At 36.9% G+C, this 15818-nt stretch overlaps 1 protein-coding gene and 1 pseudogene across 1 annotated transcript; one reads left to right on the top strand and one right to left on the bottom strand.

Annotated features, from left to right (window-relative positions):
- The first annotated feature begins 1768 nt into the window (after window positions 1–1768).
- On the top strand, window positions 1769–5801 carry LOC113322054 (annotated as a pseudogene).
- Window positions 5791–9481, bottom strand: LOC113322053 (testis-specific gene 10 protein-like). The gene is made up of 15 exons (XM_026570066.1): window positions 9327–9481; window positions 9163–9250; window positions 9039–9079; window positions 8738–8827; window positions 8575–8628; window positions 8170–8247; window positions 7987–8055; window positions 7744–7899; window positions 7540–7666; window positions 7286–7323; window positions 7105–7194; window positions 6908–7012; window positions 6496–6660; window positions 6224–6333; window positions 5791–6118 (listed from the first exon to the last, which is right to left on the bottom strand). The coding sequence occupies exons 1-15, from the start codon at window positions 9360–9362 to the stop codon at window positions 6043–6045; spliced, it is 1323 nt and encodes a 440-aa protein (XP_026425851.1). The 5' UTR covers window positions 9363–9481; the 3' UTR covers window positions 5791–6042.
- Between the last annotated feature and the right edge of the window lie 6337 nt (window positions 9482–15818).

Raw genomic sequence — 15818 nt, 5'->3', positions numbered from 1 at the left:
AGTTATCAAAGAGCAAAGAGTTACTTCTACTAGAAGGGACTCAAGAAGGATACAACACTCTTTGTCAGCAATTGTGACACTTTTCATAGAAATAAAGCTGAGCATTCTCACCCTGCAGGTATACTACAACCTCTGCCAATCCCCTCTCAAGCATGATAACACATTTCTATGGACTTTATTGAAGGACTGCCCAAATCTAATAAAAAAGGATGTCATCATGGTTGTTGTTGATAGACTCACCAAGTACGGCCATTTCATTTCCCTGAGTCACCCTTATACTACAATCACTATTTCCCAAGAATTCTTGCACAACATCTTCAAGATACATGGGTTGCATGTTTCCATCATCTCTAAGAATTTGTTCAAATGGCTTTCACTTGCCGAGTTATGGTATAATACAAACTACCATACCAGTTTGAAAATGACATCCACTGCTCTTTATTCATCTCCATACTTGGCCTTCCCAAATGAAGTTACATCTCCACTGATTGTTGTTGAAGAATATTGGAAAGATAGAAATGCAGTTTTGGATATATTGGTGGACTCTCTCCACCAATCCCAAGAGAGTATGAAACTATTTGCGGATAAAAATAGGGTGAACAGATCTTTTGAGATTAGGTAATTATGTCTACTAAAATCTCCAACTATATCAACAGTCTTCCATGGCCTTGAGGAAGTTTTTTAAGCTACCTGAGAGATACTATGGACCATTCAGAGTAGTAAAGAAGATTGGAGCAGTTGCATACCAGTTGGACCTCCCTATGCAGTCCAAAATTTATCATGTCTTCCATGTGTCACAGTTGAAGAAAAAGCTGGGAGCTACAGTTACTACCTTACCAACTCTGCCAGCAGTTGATGGGGAGGGATAAATCGTCTTAATTCCAGTGGTTGTTCTGGGTTACATACAGGAATTTCTTCAAGGAACCTCAGTCTCTCAAGTTCTGATTCAATGGTCACACACATCTCCGGCCAATGCAACGTGGGAGGATATCTCAAATGTGGAAGCACATTTTCCGAAATTTAGTCTTTGGGGATGAAGGTTATCTGGAGAACGGGGTATTTGTCATGTCCCAAACGTGACAGCCCTTACCAGGAATAGAGGGTAGTTGGAAATTATCAGTTGAACACTCTTAGTAGTTAGTTAATCATGTTTTTAAATTAATTACATAGTTGTTAATCCCTGACGTGGGAGATATAACCACGTGTAGAGCTGTTTTCGTTTAGGTTTTAAGTAGGGTTTGTGTTGTTATTTAATGCTTAGTCGAATGTAATGATACGGCGTTGCATGAGAAGTTAGACTTTTTTTTTTTTTGGCTTACTCCCCACTGAGCAAACTCGGCTCTCTTGAATCCATGTTAAAGTTAGTAAAATATAATTTACGTTTGAACGGAGATTCGAACCGCTGACCTCCTACTTGAGAGTCATGCTTCTAACCAACTAGGCTAATCACTTATGGTTTCATGGGAAGTTAAACTTAGATTGCGCTCAAGAGTGTAGAGGTTACTCAAGCTTTATGTTCCTTCATTGTCAAGATTAAGCTGGTACTTGACAATATACTTAAATCAGCAACAATAATAATTCTAATCTAGTGTTTAAATTAGCAATTCCAATAATCAATCATGAAAATACGCTTGTCGATAGCGGGGAAGACGAAATACCACAATTTATCAATAATCCAGAGCCTCTCGCTGTCTATACACCGTATAAATTCGCTCGCTCACTCACCCACTCTCCATATTCTACTAAAGTCATTTCAGTGTTGCAAACATCTGTGGAAAGAAAATAAAATCCCATGTGGGCGTTTCAGACCCCGGTACCATCATTACTCCAACCTCATTTCCCACAGAAACACTCGTTCAAAACCTCTGCTTCTTTCAACCAACTTTCCATCACAAATTCTCTTGAAACCAAATCCAAATCAATTTCTAATAACAGTGGCAACCACTTAATTCAATCTCTGTGTCGAAAAGGAAATCTTGAAAAAGCTCTTCAAGTTCTTCCGAATGAATCAAATCCTACTCAGCTTACTTATGAACTCTTAATTCTCTCCTGCATCAGTCAAAATTCTTACGAACATGGTTTGATAGTACATAATCATCTAATTAACAATGGGTTTGATCAAGATTGTTACCTTGCCACTAAACTTATTAACATGTACTCAGAATTCAACTCTATGGATAGTGCTCGTTATGTGTTTGATAAACTGCTTAAGAGAACAATTTTTGTTTGGAACGCGTTTATTAGAGCGTTGGCGTTATCTGGTTATGGTGAAGAAGCTTTAGAGATTTATACTCAGATGAATGATAGTTGAATTCCTTCTGATCGTTTTACTTATCCTTATATACTTAAGGCCTGCCTTAGAGCAACCACAGTCATGAGATGGACCAAATACCAAAAGCCAGATTAAAAACCAAAAAAAATTGGTTTTCCGTGTGTTCAAGCCCAGTGGGAGAATACCAAATTTTGGTGAAGCGGAACTTATATCCACGCTTGATGCGGGACGCAACTTATATCCACGTTTCTTGATGGAGCGTGTTCATAATATGCGTCTGAATGAAACGGAGGTATAATGCGCGCTTGAATGGGACGTAGGTATTATTCACGCCGTGCACGGGACGTAGATGGTAATTGCGTTTGCTGGGACGGAGTTACAAATGGCGTCTCATTCAAACGCAGATAGAAACTGCGTCTGTGTCGTGAAACCAATTCGTCTAACATCTTTCTTCGTCTCTTCTTTTTCCAACACCGACTATTGCAGTAGCTTAATATCAGCCAACCCATCATTCTTTCCAAAAGTTCTCAAACTCGAGCATAACACGAGCAATGCCATATCAGTCACAGCACCATCGGCCAACAACCCCTGACGCCACTGTTCCATTTCTCCATCTTCCGGCAATAGCACAGCTCGAGCAACCAGTTAACACTCTGCATCTCGTTCTGTTGCCGTGAACTTTATCTCTCATTCAGTTGTACGAATCAACGGCCAGTACCATACTCGAGCAAATTTGAGGATCCATTCTTCCTTTGTATGCAGCCATCAACCGATTGGAACAATGGAAGCAACATCAGCATCTCCTGTATCCACTGTTGATGCTGTTAGGTCATCATTATCCCAAGTTTATTAAATCATTACTCATGCCTGAACTCCAAAAATCCATCTAGCTTTCAAAACCATCACCACTGCTGGCTTTTATTCCAACCATTGTGAACCCTTCTCAGATTTTTTTCCTTTCGATAAGAACAACCAGCTTCAGTGAGAAATGCAACTTCATTTGTGTTTGATAGAAGCTAATGAAGAAACGCGGAGGGTAGATGGACAAGAGACGTACATTAAAGATACGCCTAGACACAGACGCTCACAATACATGCGCCCAACCCAGACGTTTTTTATAACTGCGCCTCATTCATACGCCCTTTATACATCCGTCCCATTTCAGGCGTAAGTATTAACATCGTCTGACGCGTTTGAAGGGGGCGGAGTTAATACATGCGCCTGACTCATACGGTGATTATATGCTCGCCTGATTGTATACGGTGATTAAACTTACGCCTGATATCATACGCTCCTAATACTTCCGTCCCACTATATCTTTTTTAGTCTGGGCCGACTACCACATTTGGTCTCAAATCCTAAATTTGGCGACCAAATTTGGGTTTACTCCTCACCACTGCGATACTTTCTGGGACCAAATTTGGGTTTAGTACCCAAATTTGGTCGTGACTGTGGTTGCTCTTAGCCCATTGAATTCGGTTTCGCTGCTTAGGCAAGGAAAAGAAATTCATGGTCATATTTTAAGACATGGGTTTGAATCATATATTCATGTTAGTACTACTTTAGTTGATATGTATGCCAAGTATGGTTGTGTTTCAAATGCACTTAATGTGTTTGATTTCATGGTCGAAAGAAATGTTGTTTCTTGGAGTGCGATGATTGCTTGTTATGCTAAAAATGGAAGACCCTTTGAAGCACTGAAGTTATTTCAAGAAATGATGGCGGGGTATCCTGATGATGTTCCAAATTCAGTTACCATGGTTAGTGTTATTCAAGCCTGTGCATCTTTAACTGCTCTAGGACAAGGGAAGCTGATGCACGGTTTTGTTCTTAGAAGGGGTCTTGATTCGATTTTACCGGTGATCAACAGTCTAGTAACAATGTATGCAAAGTGTGGCTGTTTAGAGATTGGACGTCGGGTTTTTGATAGGATGGATAAGCGGGATGTTGTTTCTTGGAATTCCATGATATCTGCTTATGGAATTCATGGTTTTGGTGAGGAAGCAATTGGGGTTTTCAATGATATGATTGACAGTGGAGTTTCACCGAACAAAATTTCATTTGTAAGTGTATTAGGAGCTTGCTGTCATGTCGGGCTTGTAGATGAAGGAAAGAAATTGTTCCATTCTATGCGTCAATACAAGATTTTTCCTAGTGCAGAACATTACGCTTGTATGGTTGATCTACTAGGCCGTGCTGGTCGGTTAGAAGAAGCAGCAAAAGTGGTGGAAGGTATGCGGATTGAACCAGGGCCAACTGTTTGGGGTTCCCTTCTTGGTGCATGCAGAATCCACTGTAACACTGAGCTTGCTGAGACAGCTTGCCGTCATCTTTTCGAGCTTGAGCCCATGAATGCGGGGAATTATGTGCTTTTGGCGGGTATCTACGCAGAAGCTATGATGTGGGAGGAGGTAAATAGGGTGCGCAAGCTTCTCGAAGCTAGGGGATTAGAGAAACTTCCTGGCTGCAGCTGGATTGAAGTGAAGAAGAAGATGTACTCATTTACATCCGTTGATGAGTTTAACCCACAAATAGAACAGCTCCATGCCTTTTTAGCTCAGTTGTCAATGGAGATGAAAGAAACAGGATATGTTCCTGATACGAAGGTCGTCCTATATGATCTTGAAGAGTTTGAGAAAGAACAAATCTTATTAGGTCACAGCGAAAAACTGGCACTGGCTTTTGGACTCATCAATTGCAGCAAAGGTGAAACAATTAGGATCTCCAAGAACCTTAGACTGTGTGAGGACTGCCATTCTGTTACGAAATTTATTTCCAAGTTCGTAAACAGAGAGATTCTTGTTAGAGACGTGAACAGATTTCACCATTTCAGAGATGGGGTATGCTCTTGTGGTGACTACTGGTGAGGTTGGTCATTGGATCTGGGAGAGACATGTGTGAAGGTGTACAGTTATTAATGCTTACTTCACAGAGAGTTCCAAATGAAATGAAGAAACCTAACATTGTATGTATAACCTTTTTCGACTCGGTTTTTTCAGTTATTTTTGAATAGAGAAAAAAAATATAGCTCGGTTACATGGAACTGATTTACCAGCTGGTATAATATCCATACACCACCACCACCGTTTTTGCATATTTAAAGGCTAAATCCATTCCAGTCTGCAGCGACTCTAATTTTGGTCATATTTTGTTGTTATAGTCCGCTGAAGTGAATTCAAGGGTACATGGGATAAATTGTTTGCCCTATCTTTTGGTGGTTCTGCCGTGCTGGTACTAATCCATCTTCCAACTTGAACAGTACTGAAGGCCTCCTGACAAAAATTATGTAAAACAATGAAGTAGACAGACGCAACGTCTTTCAAGTTCCTTCTGATGCAGTTCTGGTTACTTCTTTCAATTCAGCTGGTGATAGGTGTTTTATTGTATATATTGTCAGCTGTACTACTTCTTGACAGGCTGTGAGGGCAAGGTAAACAGCTCCAAACAAAAAATGAGGATCAAAGTTGTTATCTTTTATCAGGAGTTGTAATCTTCATGAGATCATATGAATTCCATCCTACATGAAGCACATCCAACGTAACCTATTAATAATGCATTGTTCAACAACTACACCAGTTTGTATAACTTTATCCCCCAACTAGCTTCCCAGTTTCTGTGAGAATAACATATGAGTCGGGGTTAACCCAAATTGTCAATCTGAGAAAAAAAAAGGATTTTAACTAAGTTATAATTTACATAGAACACGAAATAAATTCACAGCTAATAGTAATTGTGTGGTAGTTCCAACTTTTTTTCTTGTAAAGGTTGATTTACTGGACTGATACAGAACCGTCTTGCTTCATCTTGATGAGACTGCTCTCGATGTTACGAAGTACAGGCTTGTAGCTGAAAAGTTTAAGGGAGAAGGAGAAGTCAAAAGATAGTCCGCTAAATTGATGTTTTTTTAACAAAACTTAATAGATGTAGCTAAAGGGGAGAAGATTCATTTACAGGCGAGAAAGACTGTTGTATGCTTGAACTGATTGTTGAAGCTGAGCTGAAAGCTTCATGACTTCTGCAGATAGTTCCTCTGCTCTGCTCTGTTCATTTGAAAGTTGGGCCTAGACAGAAAGAGCAATTAGATTCAGCAAAACGCTACACTTACTTCAGGCATAAGGTGAATCTGTTTGGTTAACTGTTCAGGACTATCGTCCACAGTGAAGCACATAAAAAATAAATATAGAGTAAAGGACACAACTCCTTATATTCGATTAAAGGCTGACCTTGAGCAACAAAGTTTCAGCTGTCTGTGCCTCGCCACTAGATTTTGTAGGGCCATAACTAGATGCTGTTGAGGCTTCATTTGAAATCAGATTATTGGCCTGTTCTGCTCTCAACTGTCCGAGCAGTGCACGAAGATCCTCATTCTGTTTGAGGCAGTCATTCACCTGCAAGTTTCACATGTTAGGAAAAATAAAATTAAAATAGTAGAGAACTGGCACGTAATAAATATAATAGCACATATAAGATCCAATCCCACAGACTTCCCCTCCAAAATCTATAAAAGAACAGTGACAACGGTTCAGGTCGCGCAATCTTAATAGAGATGATGAGAAATGAAGCCTAAAATGTACACTGCCACGGTGGATGTATAAAAGAAAACAAAACATACTAAAGATAATGTACATCATCTACCTTGTTTTCCCACTGCCCCACAACTCCCATTGCGTCTTCGTAGGAGGTTGAAAGATTAGAATTTTCCTCAAAAAGCCTCTCTATCTCCAAAGATTGTGAGTCAATCTGACACCAAAATAACATGACCGTAAGACAGAAATCCCCATTAAATTAACCTTTTGAGTTAACCCCAGGATACCAAGGTGCAGAGATGGTACCTCCAATAAAAGCTTTTGACGGCTATTTTCAAGTTTCTCAACCACCACTGCCATATCATGCAGTTGTCTTTCGAGTTTCTCCTTTTCTTGCTGCAAGGGCAAACAAGAAAGAGTAAATGACCCCAAAGATAGTGCCATTTCAAGCAATCATTACAACATTGTTCGGGATATAACTCCTTACCAGCGAGAAGGCCTTGCTAGCAGCTTCATCTGAGGCTTCTGCATCATAAGAAAAACAAAATTACTATTTCATAATCAGCATTTTACAGAGACTTTGCTAACAGGCATTCCAGAATATTGTGGAGAAAAAGAATTATTAAATATTAACGTGGCAAATATCAGGTTCAGAACACAAATGGAGATCAAAGGTAGCACCATTGAGAACAAATAAACAATGAGAGTCAAGGTTCTCATCCTGCAAATAATAATCGGCACCTGAGGCATTTCTGGTTAAAGCTTCTAGTTTCTCATCCAACACTTGCTTTTCAGCCATAAGTATAGAGCTCTGCGCTTGAACCTCTGCTAGCCTTTGCTGTTCCTGTTGCCTCAGTAGTGACTCTTGCTACAGTTTGGTCAACTATCAGATAATTACTAAAAAGGATTTGAAATCTATCATGTAAGTTCATTTCAACTACGAACCTGCAACTCGGATTTCAAATTAGCTATATCTGTTTCCAGCGCTTGTATATGATCTGGTGAGCTACCCATAGGAGAGATGATACCAGTTGGATTCATCATGGCCTGCTGCTGTAGAGAATTTAATTCTGCTCTCAGCGCCTCTGCCTGTTCCTCAGTCTAGTGGAGTGATACCCGTTAGAATGATCACACGAGTAGCAATCTAGTTTTTAATTGCTTAACAAATCATAGAAATAAATTGTTTACTCTGTATTGTTCCTCTTCTGCCTCTTTTAGACGTTTCTTGGCCAACCGTAACTGGGTTGAGAGATCCTCCTGCACTAAAGCAATATAATTCAAAGATAGAGCAAAATGCAAGCAACTAAGTGAATCATGTAAAATAATTATTAGGAAATCCAAAATTAAAGAAAAAGCTTTGTCATGGTGTACCCTTGCAACAATTGCAGCATCTTTTTCCATTGCAACATCCCTGAGGGCTTTCCTTAGTGATGGCACGGTGCTCTGTTCCTGCAATGTCAATGCCAACAAAACATAAATTAGAGGAATAAGAGAGAGACAGAGAGAGATATGGGTATGCACTGGGCATTTACATTAAACACGAACAATTGGTTTTCCTTGCTGGGAAGATCACCACCAATTTGGACCGTTTAGAACACATGACATGATGGAGCCCCTAAAAATTGACGCTTCACTTTTACCAAGTAACTGACTAAAATTTTCAGTGTTATAGACTTTTTTCAATTCACAACATATTAATAGAATGATATGACAACCAGTGTTATAGATTTTCTATCGAAACTAAGCAACATATATCCTGGCAAAGCTAGAACTCACCAAATCATTTAAACGCCTCTGCATTGCGTCATTCTCCTCTTCCTTTGTGCGAAGCTGAAGGAAGAAAACAACATGTTTATTAGACCAAATACATATTACATAAGGTAATCCTCAATAAGAAAATATATATATATATATATAAATAAATCCACTCCAATAAAACCTTTGAAGCTAAGTTCTTATTTTCTTCACCCAAGGCAGCATTCTTCCTCTCAAGTTCTTTAATTTGTGATACTAGACCATGAATATCAACCTGCGATGAACAACATGCTCAGAAAATCCAGTAACCAAAGAAATTTGCAATTTCCTGGTTTACTAATTTATTGCAATGTAAACCCCAATTGTACCCCCTAAAATTATTTTCAAATAAAATTCCTAAACAAGTTTCCATCAAATTACGATTCTTTTCCGATAAATTTCTCAAAATGACATCAGAAGATGATTCAAACTACAAATAATTGTACCTCAGACAATCGAATTTCACTTTCTGATCTCACCAACCCACCTACAATTCACCAAAACAAAACATATAATAAAAATCAAACTGATTAATAATTAGGGAGATAGAAAAAAGGGGGTTTCACATACCATAAGGAACGGAGGTGGGTAGATCTGATCCAACAGAAGGAGCTTTGCTTAATCTTTCTGCTGCTCTTTTTTGACGAATTTCTTCCAACTGTGAGAAAAACTTATCCCAAGTAAACAAAATTGGAACCCTAAAAAGAAGAAGAAAGAAACAACAATGTATGTACCGTTCTTCGGCCTAGAGATGCATGATGAGACTCCATGTTCAAACAACAGAAGAAGCAATTGCGTCGAGTAGAGAGAGCGACCGACAAGACATGAAAACTTTGCGCTTGTTTGTTCTTTTTTGGTTTTTCCAGGCCCAAATGACTCAAAATCAGTAAATCACCCGCAAACGGTAATTTGACGAGGTAATACTCCAGCATACGCTTGACGAGGTAATACTCCAGCATACGCTTGAGTATTACCATGTTCTATGTTCCAGTTTTGGGGGGCGTAATACTCCAGCATACGCTTGACGAGGTACCATGTTCGTGTTTTCGGTGGCGTTATATTCCAGTAATTGACATGGAAGGTAGAGTTAGATATTTTGCGACGTAATCCCGTATTTGTTTCGGCTCTTTTGGCTAATTCCTCATGAGGTTCGTTGGTAGACTAGCATGATAACCTATTCCACTAATGTAATAGAGCGCCATTGGAACACAGTTTGTTGCTAAGCTTCCAACTAGTTTCTTGTAAAAATATTTTTTATCCGATAATGAAAAAATAAATACTAATATATTAAACATTAAATCAGATAAAAGTTACATCATTGGAGAAATTCCAGTGGGGAACTTGCAAACTAACATATTTTCCCATTTACCCTCTATAATGGAACTGGTAAACGAGTAACATGGATGGACAAACTCTTTTATTTAAGGGTTTGTCCATCGCGTCTCAACCTAAGACGACCGCATCAATATGGACTGGTCGGCCTTAATTGAGCCGAGGAGCGGCTCAAATGGAGATGAGCCTCGTATCACATTGAGACAATCGTCCTTGATTGAGTCGACAATGGCTAGTTTCATCCAACAGCTCTAATTCCACTCCCTAATTACAAATTGAACACATTTCAACTCCAAAATCATACCTTCTACACCCACAACTTCGAATAATTTCATCTCAATCTTAATCTTTCAATCTCAAACACTCATAATCTCAATACCTATAGAAAAAAAAAACTCTCAGAAAAATGACAACCCCATCAGAAATATATAATACAACATTACAAAAAGTATGTGGTCCAAAGTATAGTCTGGATGAAGATAAATCTATTTGCATGGGTTGCCTAGCATTTACGCTTGATCTAATCAATGGTGTTCAACAACCACATCATACGCTTTGGAGGAATATTTTTACACAATTCTGTTCGTAAACTAGGAATCCAAAAAAAAAAAAAACGTGATGATGTCGGGCTGTCAAGTCGTTTTGGAATAATTAGCAGAAACTTGTACAGTTGGGTAGCTTTGATAATGCAGATAAACCGACAAATAGGAAGCAGTGATATTGAAGCCGATATGGTAAGTTGCATTTCAAATTGTTTAACTGATTTATAAACCTTTTATCAATTTGTTATAATAGTAAATTTACATATGTTAAAATTGCTACAGCAGAAAACTGAATGACCAAGTGTTGTGGCATGCGATAGCGACGTTGAAAATCTTGATCAGAGCACACACTTGTATTAATAACATAATCATGCATCATTTGTTCGTGTCCTTCTTCTCGAAATCTCCACGTATATCTTGTTCTCAATACAACTCCTGGTTATGGATCTCGCATAAGTTTCCATGTGTATAATTGCAGCATGGTGTTGGTGACTGTCCTCTCATAGTCTGATTATGCATCTATTTCATTCCACTGCTGCATAAACCCGTGTTGGTGTTATAAAAATGTTTCCGCTAATAATTACGTTTCTTCATTCCAAATTAGGTTATATAATGAATAAAATAAATGAAATCAAGAAATATGTTTACAAAAAATTTTGTGTGAAAATAAAGAATAAATATTAATTTAGTGAGTTTAAAATTGATGGACCATGTGTGTTTTTATAGGTAGAGGGAAATATAGTCGTTGGGGTTCGATTAACAATTAGTCGTTGTTGTAGCATCTTGGGATGAGTTTCGGCTTAGTTTGAGCCGAACCTCGTCTCAATGTGGGACGACCATCCCAAGTTGCTACGGTCGTTTAGGTTTGGATTGTTGAACCCTATTACCACTGTATAAAGGCAATTTGTCCATCCACCTGGAAAAATAAATGTGCAAATTTGCATTAACCTACTAGATTGATCTTACTTCATTTGCCAAAGTTACAGTGAGAATAGGTGCTCCTATGTTATAAGATCTGCAGAAAATTTGGCTAGACAATCTTCCACCTTACAGCACACTCTAAGAACATAAGTACATTTCCAGTTACAATGTAACTTACATAAGTTAACACACAGTTACAAAAATAAATAGGATCGCCAAGGTGGGGAGAATCAAACTTTCATTTATAGACATAACTAAGCCTAAGATTTTAGCTAGTTTGCATGAGATACCGTGTTAAGTATTCCCTTTGAAGTGACACATTTTCCTGCCTAATTTCTTGTTATCATAGCAACACCATGTAATAGTAGAAAGCTTTATCAAAAGATGCATCAACATTGATTTTTAAATGTCTGGTGGTCGAGGAATGTAATGATTATCATATTTTATGGGTTGTCTTCGATGTAATGCATGATGATGAGAAACTGATGCACTAGCAATATTAGCTAAAGAATTGAACAAAGGATTCAGGACAGAATTAGGGTTAATATGATAATGTTGAAAACGTAATTGGCATCTGTATTTTCAGATTGCGATTCTCCCATGAGTCAAAGTTGATAATTGAGTCATGTGAAAACCGAGTACTACTATAATCTAATTTTGAATCTGTTGATGTCATTGTAGAAGAAGAAAGTGCTGACACAGACAAGCTTTCCAGATGGTCCTTGCAAAGGACAAGTGAACTGAAGATGATTGATATCTTCTTAATGGTTGGTGTTGCAAATAAAACAAATAATATCAACAATATAAGGTACATGTGTTCAGAGTTGCTCTTACTGGAAGTGTATTATGAATCACCTCCCACATAAAATCTGCAACTTATTAGGACTTTTAAACTTTCATAATTTCAACCAGAAAGTGTTGTTGAGAAAGATAGTTGTGTGACTTTAGAGTTAGTACTACAAAGGCGATGATAAGTTTATTTATTTGTGAAAATACATGTTGTGGTGGGGGACCATATGAAATTATCTTGATTATACAAATGAAGCGAAATTGTTAAAATTTGAATCAACCTAAAAGAAGTAAATAGTTGTCGCAAAAAAAGGATGTTACATTGAGCAGTTTTAGTAACAATTAGTTGTGAAACCCATTGATAATCATTTGTATTTGAATCATCCCAATTATATAAAACTACATTCTCACTTGATATCCAGCTATGGGTCCAAATGCTGATGGTATTACCAGAACCAATTTGTCATTTACCAAAATTTTGAATTATGTGTGATTCATTTGTTATATTCTTCCATATCCGATTAGTATTATGATGAAGTTTAGGAGGTGTTTCATGTTTTAGTTCATGATATGGAAAATATATACTCTTAAGTACCCGAACCCAGGGATCTTTGAGTTGTGAATTAAATCTCAATCTAGTTTAGCTAGCATCACAGAGTTATAGTGATATAATTGTATCAATCCCAAACCTCCATGTCTTTTAGGCATTAGAAATTATTTTAAAAAATTGAGTGCATGTTGTTATGATTAGATGATTTATTGCATTAATAGTTTTTTATGATTTGATCCATCTGTCGAATTTTTGGGTCTGGCAATTTGATAAGTTGCATATGATACATACTCATAATACTTAGAAGATAACTAAGTTGAGTAGTCTTACTAGCTTGATATATCTTCCAGAATGGTTGTTGATTTATGAATATTGATGACTTTACCAGAAACAGTGTTGAAGATGCCTCATATGTGTAGGAGTAGATTTTAGGAACAATAAACAATCATCGACGAATAATAAATGACTTTTTTTATGGGCTTGTTTTAGTAACTTCCATAATAATAAGAGTTCGAGGTATCCTACAAAAAACTTCCATAATAATAAGAAAAATATAAGGTGATAAGGGGTTCCTTGTTGAATTTATCTAGTTAAAGTGAATGAAGCAGATGAACTTCCATTGATAAGTAGTAAAACATTTGTTGTAGTGATATAATGTTGGAGTAATTGCACCCAATACTGATGAAAACCAAGCTGAAGAATAATTTCAGGAAAAAATCAAAAAGGGAACATTATTTAAATACCCCTCAAAATCTACCTCTTGAAATATACCCTTATTCAATATTTAAAAATACCCTGCCTTCTAAAAAGCGAAAGCAACTAGCACAATTGCTTCCAGAAATGGAAGCAACTTTCTCAAGTTGACTACAAAAATCTTAATTTTTACCCCTCGGGGGCATTTGTGCAAGATCAACAAAAATAGAGGGTATTTATAACATTCCCACAAGGAAAAAAACGCGACATTCCAGATCTATCGAAAACCTTTGACATGTCCAGTTTGACGGTTATATAATAAACTTTTCATTTTCTATTTTTCTTTAAAAAATAAATCAACTCATGCACAATTAAAATGAATGAGTCTTCCAATTACATAAGCACACTAAGTTGGAGCTATGAATTTATTTAATAATGGTATCACTAGGTGTTTGAGGATGTAAAATTTTTGGTATCATAACTTGATAAGTATTATTTATTGGCTTAAGCATATATCTATGGGAAAAGAAGTGTTTGAACCATATAAGTTACCTCGTTGCCAACTGTTGACAAAAAATGTTGATAAAAGGCTTCTTGAAAACCATCATTGCTTGGAGAATCTCATGGTCTTATTTGAATACAACATCTTTAATTTTTTGTTCAGAGAGGGAAACCGAAGAAGCATGTGCATTCTCTGTTTCTGAACTACAACTCTGAAATTCGGATAAAAATAAAAGTATTGAAGGCAGGTATTGTATTCGTGGAGAAATGTTGAAGTAATGTGTCTTCAGTTTCAACTCTTGAATCATGCCAAATATACCAAGAGAATCTTGAATTGCAGAAGTATGTTTTCTTCTTTTGTTGAAGTTGACCTTCGTGTGGAAGTACAAAGTATTTATGTCATCTTCACGGGAATGAGCAACAACTATTTGCATAAAACAATCTTTCTGTAAAGATAACCAATGTTATAAGGAATGAGTTAAATTAGAAACAACAAGATCGGGAGTAGGTACTTTTGTGATATGGTAATGCTAGTGCCCATTTTGGATATAATGTATTTGAGAGTTTATATTTCCCGCTTATGTTTTCTTCCAAAGTTGAAGTTCATGGTTTGTGTATTTGAGTTTAAAAGATAACTGGTATGAAAGAGAACCCAAGAAATTCTGAGGCCAATGGTTATTGATGATTCTTGAACTAAAAGCAATAGAGAACTAATACCATTGTAGTCTAAAAGGGGTCTGTTTAGTCTCATAGATGATGTGGTGAATAAGATGGTAGAATGATCTGAAGCTACATGTGGTGCGTGTTGAAAATGAGTTGATTGATAGGAATTCAACCATAAAACATTTACCAGTGTTGTGTATAATTTAACTATTGTTCAATCATTGCATGTTATATGGTTAGACCAAGTAGTAGAAGATCCCAAAAAACCCAAATCAATAAGACCTAATTCTTTATAAGAGACCTAATCCACTTAAATGATGATGAGTATTATTTTTAGAGCTGTGATATTCAGAGTCAAGCATGGTGAGTTTAAATATCCTACTAAAATCCAAGGAAACATAAGGTAGCATGTCCAAAAGATATTCCACTGATCTCGATTCTCATCCAGATTGTTAGAACCATACATACAACTTAAAAGAAAATATGGTTGATTGGTATGTGTATAAATAATGACATGCACATTATGCTTAGTTGTATGCACTATTTATATATCATCTTCATGTTCCCATGCAGGAGAAATAATACTAGGAAAACCCATAGATGGAGCATATATACCAAAAACTAGGGTAATTATATTGTTGGAGATAAAAATTCAATGAGTAATTATTTTAGAATAATGAGTTTTAGTTTCGGGAAAAAAAAAGATATTTAAATCATATATATTAATGCAACAATGCAGGTGATTACTAATGGATGTATTACCAAAATCTTGGCGTAACTAAGATAAAAGTTTTATTTTTGAGAAAAAAATAAATAAAAACAAACAGAAAAGAGGTGCAAAACATAGGAAAAAATTAGAGTATTAAGTACCTCTTGTGCAGCATCGAGATGTCCCAAACTGCTGGTTCAAAATTAGGATTAGAGTGTACCTCAACAAAACGATTACCACCAATTTCTTTAACTGAATTATGAAATTCTACAGGTTGAACATGTCAATGACTTGAATAGGATGGTGCATTCCTTATAGATGGAGATATTGAGGAATCGGGTTGAGAATCAACGGTTGCGAAATAAGAAATATTCATACCATCTAAAGGTCCAGGTGCATAAGAGGTAGAAAGGTTGTCTCAGATTAGACCTTTTTTGTTGACCATGTTGCATTAACAAATTAGCAAGTTCTTGTGGATCATTAGGACCATAATTTCTCAAAGTTCTTTTTTGTATTTAGTCTTCTT

The sequence above is a fragment of the Papaver somniferum genome, chromosome 11 (assembly GCF_003573695.1).
Source record: "Papaver somniferum cultivar HN1 chromosome 11, ASM357369v1, whole genome shotgun sequence".
NCBI classification, from domain to species: Eukaryota; Viridiplantae; Streptophyta; class Magnoliopsida; order Ranunculales; family Papaveraceae; genus Papaver; species Papaver somniferum.
The sequence above is the reverse complement of the archived record's forward strand: the minus strand, read 5'-3'. Positions and strand labels throughout refer to the sequence as shown.